The sequence below is a fragment of the Branchiostoma floridae genome, chromosome 5 (assembly GCF_000003815.2).
Source record: "Branchiostoma floridae strain S238N-H82 chromosome 5, Bfl_VNyyK, whole genome shotgun sequence".
NCBI lineage: Eukaryota > Metazoa > Chordata > Leptocardii > Amphioxiformes > Branchiostomatidae > Branchiostoma > Branchiostoma floridae.
In genome coordinates, this window is record NC_049983.1 from 26,234,627 (window position 1) to 26,245,363 (window position 10,737).

General features: G+C 42.6%; 1 protein-coding gene across 1 annotated transcript; it reads right to left on the reverse strand.

Annotated features, from left to right (window-relative positions):
* Positions 1-1,465: 1,465 nt before the first annotated feature.
* On the reverse strand, positions 1,466-9,101 carry LOC118415704 (NLR family CARD domain-containing protein 4-like). Its single transcript, XM_035820453.1, has 6 exons — positions 8,989-9,101; positions 6,347-6,434; positions 5,686-5,943; positions 5,352-5,396; positions 2,283-5,073; positions 1,466-1,842 (listed from the first exon to the last, which is right to left on the reverse strand). Exons 2-6 carry the CDS (start codon positions 6,375-6,377, stop codon positions 1,773-1,775), a joined length of 3,195 nt encoding a protein of 1,064 aa, XP_035676346.1. The 5' UTR covers positions 6,378-6,434; positions 8,989-9,101; the 3' UTR covers positions 1,466-1,772.
* Between the last annotated feature and the right edge of the window lie 1,636 nt (positions 9,102-10,737).

Here is a 10,737-nt window from a genome sequence, read left to right on the forward strand (position 1 = left end):
CAGAGATTGAAAACTTTGCACTGTGTCTATTGTAGCTTTTATTTTAGTACACGCGAACCACTCTCATATCTGTAATGCATCATGACCACGTATTACTGTCCACAGTGTCAACAGGCAGCTGACCTGAGTTATTTTTTCTCAGTTGAATGTTGCCGGTGGCCGTTAGAGTAGCTCGGTGTGACCGTGTGTAGCCTCTAGACGTGTCTCCGCTCTCAGCTTTGGTGGTTCATGAAAAGTGCTGACAATAGGCGTCAGCCTGTACATACAGCCCTTATGGAGAAGGTGAACACTACTCGATATTTATTGTAGAGATTCCGTTTTTGTATGGCAATCTTGGTATATCTGTGTCTGTATATGGCTATCGGTGCATTAAAGGTCTGCAACACTTCACAGGCGGGTCTTTGTGTTCTCTCCAAGCAGAGGATTGGAAGGTAGAATCGTAACGTTCCTGCTAAGACATTCCCGCCAAGACATAATAAAAGGTTCTACACTCAAAATAATTTTTAATGCAAAAACAGTCTGTTTACTATACTTGATGAAATACGTCTACTAGTTCTACTGTTACACCAACCATAAAAGGCAAGAGAAATCACCTGAAACATACGATTTTGTTCCCAGCAAGTCTGGTTTATCCAGGCGTTTCAAACAAATTCACAACTTTTTGACTAGCACTGAAACTGTTTCTTAAATGCATAATAACCCCATTAACACCACTTCATTATCGTTAATGAACTTACCAGCAATTAAAAACTACTCCACTTTTCATTCCACTTTTCATTACTTTGATTTTAAGTTGATCCACTGCCTGAATGTGTTATCATTGTTATTATTATTACCATTATTATATTAAGTTATCTTGAGTTATTTGTATTGTAAATAGTTGACAGCTGACGATTACTTATGCAAGTTTGACCTTTGAGTTCAATCTTGACTCAGTTGTTGTGATTTTGTGTTATTTTATGTTGGGGTCTCCCGGCCCCCCAGGAGGTATTGAAAAACGCCAGTAGGCGATGTATTTTCCTGGATAAATAAATAAACTGAAACTGAAACTGAAAAACATTTGCTGCTAAAAGAAAAAAAAAATGTTACGATTAACCTAGTCACAAATTTCTTACAGAAGTTCTTCCAGTAATGTAATTATTACTAATTTAGAATTACATATCCATGCACAAAAGATTCTTTTATACGACTTAAGTCATTCGGTTTTGAATACCAAGGTATTTTCAGCCGTCTTCTGTTGATGCAATACATCTTGGCTGTGTTTGGATGTTTGTATCCGATCTAAGCAACTGTTAACTTAAGAGGGAAGATGGTGTCATTTGTCGACTGCTGCTTTTAGACCTACGTTACATTTCCAAAGCGGGGCCCGGCCGGGATGTTTTAAGAAACGAAAAATTAAAATGTATGCATAGAAATATACATAAATCATGCTCATGAATCTTATTTTGACATTTCGTGTATTTTGATGTATTTTACATCATTTTTTTCGCTCCCAAAAGTTGCCCGGCCGGGCCCCGGTTTGGAAATGTGACCTAGGCCTAAGAGAGGACCAATTGCTACCGAAATTGTTATAGGGTAAACAAGACGTCTTTTCTCCTCCCAACGCAAAGAACAAACTTTTTTTGTGTTTCGGCTACACAAAAGTGATTAATAGATGTTTTGTAACGTACGTTATTCATAGACAGCGATCATAACACTTGAATATAATGACCAAAAAACGGTCTTTAGTCTGAGCTGACTCATTCAGTCCTTTCGATCATCGAGTCGCATCTTTACCACGAACTCAACCTCAAGCAGCTGGCGCTGGTGTCTGCTCCCTCTGGAACTCTCTTCTCGCTGAACCTGTAATTGAAAGAGTAATCATCTATATATAAAAACAGTCTGATATTCGGTCCTACAGACACATTATCTACTGGAGAAATTGGAACAAATTCGCCACTATTCCAGATGTCCAATGTATTAAATGGATGGAACCCCATTGGCACATCTAATATTCTATAGTTTAACCTTATACCGCATCATCTTCACAGTAAAATCGTGTCACCTGTCCTTATGAACACAATCTTTGGTCTCTGTAACGGTGTCTGCTCTGAAGCTAGCGATGTATACATATCTTAAAAGTAGGCTGTCATAATGTCTTAATATGTACTGTTCAATACTGTTGTTTGTATGTGGTTTTATCTCTGTGAGTAGAATAGACTAGTTTAATTATGAACGGAGATATAATTTGATGCAGGTGTATTTGCGGTAAAATATCAACATTGTGCTCATCATATACTCACTCTAGTGTCTCCAGTGTTGGGTGTTCCTCAGCAGCCTGCACCACAGCCTGGAACCCTGCAGGCTCCATGGAGATATGCTGCAGGTCCAGCTGCTCCAGGATAGGGAGTCTGGGTAAAGCCTTAGCTAGATGCATAGCAGCGCTGTTAGGCAGGTGTGCAGGTGTTTCATAGTGACCAGACATGTCCAGCCTGGTCAGTGCGGGCAGTGCGCTGATGAGCTGTGCGACCCTCGCCAACCCAGCTCCTGTTACTCCCATATTCATGCCGATGTACAGCTCCTGTAGTGTGGTGTTATAGCGAGGGGCTGAAATCAGACTCTTGTCATCAGGTGGGTTTTGTGCCATGTCTGAGATGGTGAGATGGCAGAGTGTTTCCATCAGTGAGACAATCCCCGAGTCCCCAATGTCATTCCAGCTCACATCCAATACCTGTAATTCCAACAGGTGAGGCAGAGCTTTGATCAGGGCTGATATTCCCCTGTCACTGATACCTGTCTGGCTGAGGTTCAACACCTTCATGGCCGTGAGGCGGGGGAGGATATCAACCAGGCATTCAAACACGGGGTTTCCTATACCCTGATTCTCACTAATGTCCAGTTTGATCAGTCTGGTTAGCTGACACAGTACAGGGACCAGTTTGCGCATGCCTGTGGCGCTGATATCAGTCCCTGCCAGGACCAACACCTGCATCGCCGTGAAGACGGAGAGGACGGCAATAAGAGAATCTAGTCCGGTGTCACAGATCTCATTCCAACTTATATCCAGTTCTTCCAGTTCCGCTAGGTGGCGCATGGAGGGAGCCACGGATTCCATGCCCACAGCGGTCATGCCGACGTCCCTAAGACGGAGTACAGTCAGGCGTGGAACACTGGACAGCCCAGACTGCAGGACTTCCATCCCATCATCACCAAGGGCACGGTTGTAACTCAGATCCAGCTCCTCTAACAGAGGTATGTGACTAAACCCCTGCACAAGTACCTGGAGTGATGATGGTGTTACTTCCGTGTCTGACAGATCTAGCGCCCTCGTACCAGGAACATTCATTAGAACTGAAACCAGCCTGGATGTCTGATCAGGTGTGCCAAGTTTTACATTGTACCCAAGTTTCAGGTCTAACTGCAGGCCAATAATAGGAGAGACGAACAGCTGTTGTATGTACTGTAAACCGTCGTTTCCACTAAAAGTTAACATTAATTTGTCTTGGAGGTGCGATGTCTGAATGTTTTGTAAGTAATACTTCAGAGCATCATTTTGTTTGCAGTGTCCTCGAATGTCCATGATAATTACTGGCAGGGCTTTACGGACAGCCTGCAGTACGTCCGGCTCTTTTCTTTCATTAAGGATGTCCAAGCAGAGCAAAACAAATTCTTTATAATTTTTAGCTGTTTTTTTAAGGTCTGACATAAATCGCACGTCAAAGTAGCTTGGACGTAAATGTGAGAACTCTCTGCTACTGAGCCTTCCTAGTTCCTCCATCACAGCTTGTGCCGCCCGTGAGTCACAGCCACACGTGAACTGAAGAAGGTTACTGAGTTCAAGTGCCTTGTGTACGGAGGTGAGCTGGAGAAGTTCAGCAATATCTCCCCTGCTTTGGTTCACTACAACATGAGCGACATATCGTCCAGCCATGAACTCTTGCATTGTCTTGTGGGAAAAGTTCAGCTGTTTCTTAGGATGCCACTTAGAGGCAGAGACCTCCAAGGAGACCACGCCAAGTTTGACCAGCAGTTCCCAATTGAATGTGTCACTCTCTAATTGTGCAAGATCAACTAGAGTCTCATTACGCAGCAGCGCCTCTAGCGCTAGCTTGCCGAGCTGCAGTAATGACTCAGCGACTTCTGTAGGCAGTTCGTCTGTTGGTATGGGAACGCCTTCCCGCTTACAATACTTTTTAATCAAACATGTCAGCATGTTGTCGTATAGTCCCGTCATGGTTCCCGTAGAGATCATCTCTTGGTCCTCTTCCCACAGCACACAGATCAACAGTAGGAAAATTGGTGTATGGACTAAATCGTCAACAATTTGGTTCCCATTCAGAGCTGTTGTAAGCCTTTCTCCTACTTTAGGGATTTCTATGATGCTAAAGTACTGCCTCACGTATTTCTCCACATGTCTGCGGGTGAAGCCCATGATGCGAACTTGGCAGTCAGGTATGGTGTACTGCTGCACTCCTGCTGAGGGTCGGGATGTGATCACGATTGTGCTGTAGGGGTACAACTTGCCATTCAACAGCTCGGGAATGGCCTGTCCGGCTGCCCTGGCCTCAGGTCGTAGCTCATCATACCCGTCTAGCAGGAAAAGAACACGGGACTGATTTTTCTCAAGGATTTCGCCGACGGAATCTTTATCGAGGCATTTGATTCTGGGAACACACTGGTCCAAAACCATCTCCTCCGTGGTCTCCTCCTCTTTTACGCCCCGGAGTCGGATCAAAAGGAAGAAGTCGTGACGTCTGCCCAGCTCAGTTTTCTGTAAAATTGCATCCAGGGCTTCTTTAGACATAAACGTGGTCTTCCCCCCTCCGGCTTCACCCTCAATCAGAATGCACCTCGGTGCTGTGGTCAGTCCTGTGATATCCGGATTGAACAAGTCGTCTAGAGAATTGATCTGCTTTGTTTCTTTTGACCTGTAATCTCCTTCGGACCTTTTAGTTTTTTTCTGATCTTTTGGTACCAACTCCAACTGGGTGAAGATATCGCTGAGGTTGAGCGTGAAGTTATCATTCCAGATCAGCGGCTTAAAGGAAGTCAGACTCAGCTCGTAGTACTTCTTCACAGCCTTTCGGAACACATCTGGGATAAAAATGGAACTGTTGTCAGACTGAATCCACTTATCTAATGGGGCTATGCAAACATTGTCGTACTTACAATCCTTTTCAAATTAATCGTAACAAAATGTGCCAATGTCGATTACATTTTTAGGATCAAGATCCTAAAACTTTTTGATGGACAAAGGCAACAGAGGTGAAGAAAAATTATAACAAAATAAATACCTATAAAAACGCAGAAATCCAGGCCTACGATCTAAGATATTAATTTCTTCTTTTGCAGATATAACAAACGACTCTAACCTTCTATGTCCAGTTGGCCATGTATGGTTTGCTGCGTCGTCAGTGCTAAATAGATTGATGATGCACGCATTAGTAAAGAAAATATGGACATTTTTCAGGTAGTAGAGCTGTAATGTCAAGATCGACCATTCCATACAAGCAATGTCTTTACGGCTTTCGTTAAATCCCCTGGATAAACGTAGTTGTTTATTAATAATGAATTAATATAAAATAGGACAGCAACTTTGTAAATTAGAAAAAATTACAGGCAATAGAAAGATGTATAGTTTTTTCTCATTTACAAAGTTCATCAAATTGCAACTTTCAATGGAATGAAATATAAACTCGTACATACCAGGATATTTGTTTTTTAGACCGTCCACGGTACTCTGCAGCTCTGCCTCAGACAGAGCCTTCAACAGGACCTCTATGGTGGCTCTCTCTCCGTTCCGCTTCAGCCACTCCTCCAACAGGTCCATACAGCGGGACTTGTCATCTCGGTTTCTACTGACAATATTGTCAATGTCTGAGCGCCGGAAATCAAGATGGAAGGCCAGGTCCTTCCAGTCTGAGCTGACTTCCTCTTTGATGAAATAGAAGTACGTTCGAACTCCTGCAAAGTAACACGAAGGGGTTGTTTTTATCATTTGCCATCGATACATGATGAGTTGTGGGAGAATCTAATATTAGGTCTTAGCTATCCGTCTAAATGACATATCCATATTGGTACGGCTTTCCCTGGTTTTGGACACCATTTTAAGATCTGCAATCTCTTCGGCTCTGCAATATTCTTAGAAGTAATATAAGACATTTTGATTGTAACAGAATTTACGCAAATGTTTGTCCGTACACAATGGTTCTGAATTGGACTGCCGGATATCTAACAAATAAGTTTGAAGTTATGGAAAGGATGAGCATTTTTTCAAATTCATCGAAATCGTTGGTCCGGGTAAGCAGTTTTGTTCCAGGTGACAATTGAATGTACTGCAATAGCTTTTACCTGTTCATAGCCTTACCTGTATCGCGGCCCTGTTGCCTCTCAGCCATTGCGATCTCTTCAGTTGCTTGACTTGCTTATATGGTCCCCTTGTAGACTTGCAAAAACTACAAATAAAAATGCAAATGTTTACGAAATTACATATGTTTTTTCAGAGTTCACTAATTTTCTATTACAGCCTTGCATTAATGGCTACTCACAAAGGACACATGACCTCGAAATGCAGTAATTCAACAGGTACTGGTCCGTACATAGTGTTTAAAAGGTTGAACTCAACGAAGTATACTTGATAAAGTGCTAAAAGTATGAAGTCAATGAAGTCAATACTTCATCAAGTGCAAATTTTCAATACATGGTGGGGCCACTGTCTGAGGGGTGAACGAGGCGATCTACAGAGCCCATCAACCCTCTCTGAACCTTGGCTGTGGTAGATTCTGCCTGCCACATTTGATTCACTCCTGACGTCATCACACTTCCGGAAAGACAGCGCAGTAAATCCAACATTTGCCGAAAATTCAACGAGATCGACCGATAATTCATAGTGTTTCCTTCGTGTTGGAACAAAGCTCAAATTGTACAACTGAGTATACTTATGTTAACTAAGACGTCAACTTCTCATTCTTTTTTCACAAGTTTTGTTGCACTGTACCAGGCACTCGGCGATCAATATTCATACCTTACGCTACCCTCAGCCTTAATTTTCAATGTCATCTAGCTCATTGTTCGAATTCTGTACTTCTTATTAAAAACTACAATTCGCTTTATAATGGATAAACACAATGAAACCAGTATGAACATATCTCTATCACTCCCAAAGGCACGGGCCGCTTAGATATGGCAAGCAGACAGGCACACTTTTCGACCGATTTTCAGTCGCTGATGTTCACTGACGAGCGAGGAGACACTGCTGATTCTGAGTCAACATTTTATTCACACCTTTCCTAGCTCCCCTAATCTCTAGGGTTTTTCACATGGCTACAGCAGCACGTAGAAGCAGTATTGTGCATGTAACCATGAACTTTGAGTAGTTCAAATATGGCTAACGTTGGGCCTGGGTGGAGCTATTGCGGCGAATGTTAGAACTCGGTTGTCGATCATTAATAGGACGAATTCCATGCAAAATCATTATCTGATCGGAAGAGCTGATGTGTTTACAATGGGATTTTCTGCAAATAAAGTCAACTAAATTTCATCGGCCCAAATTCCGATGGCGTATGTTATAACACGGTTGTCGATCATTAATCGGGCGAAGGCCATGGGAAATGACTATCTGACGTATGGGAGAGTTGGTATGTTTACAGCAGGATTTTCTGCAAAGGCACCAAATTTCGTCAGGCCCAACTTTCTAGGGCGATATTTCAATGTTTTGAACATTAAGGAGTTTTATTCCCTTTCCTCTTTGCCCTAAGTTAATTACAAACAAGGTCAAGACATCCGGGGCTTTTCAGCCCAACATATCTTTGTCACCAGGCTGGTATCGAGACTACGTGACTAGTGGAACGTCTCTGCGCATGCCCTAATAAATATGACACTTAGCACTACTCCTGGCTGGGACCTTTTGACCGTTGTCATGACAATAAGATTATGGTTATCATTTGAGTGGCATGTTTTTATAACGGCTAGTGTACTTTTACACCCTCTAGATGTACGGAGCTAAATTTGTAGAGCAAACAGACGGGGAAGACCGACCGGTCAATGAGACCAGTTCACCCTCTTTCTTCATTACTCAGCATAAACATACAATATTTCAATTCCTGTCATTAAGAAATAGGACTTCAATCTACTGAAGCAATCTTTGTCCTCTTGCCTCTAGCACATCCGAGGATTTTCATCCTAAAACATATCTGTTATCTAGATTGTCTTCTGACGATGGGTTGTTTTTTATGATTCAAGCCCTAATCCTGGCCGGGGACATTTTGCCCGTTGCTACGACAACAAGATTATAGTCCTCCTTTGACTGACATGTCTTTGTACCGGCAGTTTACCTTCCCACCCTCCAGGTGTACAGAGCTAAATTTGTAAAACAAACAGACTGGGGAAAACCGACAGGCGGACGTGACCAGTTCACTGTTTCTGCATTGTTCACACCCACATTCCACTATGGTGGCGACCTCGCTGCGCTCTCGCTGCGCTCTCGCTGCGACCAAGCGATTAAAACCGCGTTAACGAATCCCATAATTAAAAGAAAGAAATATTATATGTGTTTTATCGTCTTATCAGGCATAGTCTTACAATTTGAATGAAATTCCAATTATCAGATAAAGAGTTGTTTTTTTACATTTGTATAAAATTCCGATTATCAGATAAAGAGTAAAACATGTCCAATTTAGGTCGTAGCGAGGTTGCAGCGCGATCGCCGTGTACAGGAAATGGGCTCTAATTGCAATAGAATTTAGATATAATTCTGACGGGTAAACCACGACAGACAAACAACGTGGGGTTCATACATAATCTAGAGGGATTAAAACACCATATCAAAAAGGTAAGAAATGATATCTCGGAAAGAAACTTGCACAAGTTGTAGCGGTGAAATTTTGTATACTACCACCTGTTACACTTTACGGTGCAATTCTGCGCATGTTGTCATGTCTTGTACTAACAGTAATGTCCCGAGGTTCTATACAATAAAACAAAAGTTCTCATGTTGTCAAACAGACTTACCTCTGGAGACGGGTGTGGTTTTCTTCTCGTCCGAAGTTCTAGTTCCGCTCTTCCAGCCCAGGTGTCGACTCAGGGCTCTTGTTTTTAACTTGACAAAAAAGTTCCAGAAATTGTCAGTGAAAAACGTTTCCTGTCGGGCAGTTTAACCCTTATCAGCTTCCCGGTCCCTATGGCGATGTGACGGAGCGATCCGAACAGATAAAACCCGCTAAACTTGGGTTTTACAGAGTTTTAGTCCGGCTGCCCCCGGCCACCGCCATGGTGGAAGGGGACTGGAACGGTCTAAACCTTTTCCAGGGGGTGAATTTATAACTTTTTTTTGGGCTGAAGTCATCAAATGTGACGCCAATGGCGCAGCCAATCAGAATGCGCCCCAGACGAACCTTAGACCCTGGGGCTCGGGACAGTAATCTCCGAGCAGATGTGCAGCGTCACCTTGCTTTGTAGATTTTATGCGCCGTTAGGTGCCTTATTCAGGTCGCGCGGTTTTTTTAACTTGACGCCTCGCCTCACTATGGAAAAGACGTACCAGGCACCACAGATACAATTGCAAGCCATGCTAAAACCCAGCCTTGCTAAAACATGAAAGAGACGTATTCATCTCAAACAATGACCTCTAGTCGGTTGGAACTGTTTGTATCATGTACCATGTTGGTTAACCATGGAGACATGGTGAAAAAAATGGTTCGCAACAGGAGACCCCACCCCTCCAAGGACACGGGTGAATTCATAACCTTTTTTTGCTGAAACTTAAGTCAACAAATGTGACGTCATTGGGATATGACCAATCATGGTGTGGCCTGGATGAACCTTAGACCCTGGGGCTTGGGACATGAAATCTCCAAGCAGACGTGCAGTGTCACCTTGCATTGTAGATTTTATGTGTATTAGTCAGGTTGCGCACATTTTAACACATTGCCTCGCCACACGGTTGGAAAATACCAACCAAACGCCACAAAAACACTTGCTAAATTGCTTAAGTGTCTTTGTTTTACGGACAAGCTATTTGACCAGACATGCTATAACATGAAAGAGACGTGATTATGTCTGGGAACAGTTTGTATCACGTACCATGTTGGTTAACCACAGAGACATAGTGAAAAATGGCTCTCAACAGGTGACCACACCCATCCAAGGACACGACGTGCTTCTGTTCCATGGCATAAGAACGTTTTACCTTCTATATTTTGATAATATCGCAATATACTCGTCTGAAATTTGAGTTTAAATCTAATGTTCTTGGAAGTACATAATTCACATTGGCACGACTTTCGTATTTTCGTGGTGACTCCATTATATTTCTATAATTGCTCAAAAGATGTCTCCTTTTAATGTGAATATTCTATATATTAGCGAAACTATGAAATAAAAGATATATAGATTTTGTTGCATACGAATATCGTTCCAAAGGCAATGACGTAGGATGACGGGGCATGGCAAGGGTGACGGGGCATGGCAAGGGTGACGGGGCATGGCAAGGGTGACGCCATCTTGACGAAATGTGCAGGTTGCCCCGCTGAAGGTCCTGTCTCCAGCAATGGCCTAGAAGTATATTCGCTGAACACTGTATAATATACATATATTCTAGACCAGTTGCACAAAATTACCCATGAGTCCATGAGCCTTTACACGGTAAACATAGGAAGGACCCCAATGACTACATTTTTTTTAAGTACGAGAAATTTTGTATTATTCTATCAAAAATTGAAGGTAATTTTTTGCGTGTCCAGTCATTTTCTAAAAATGCAG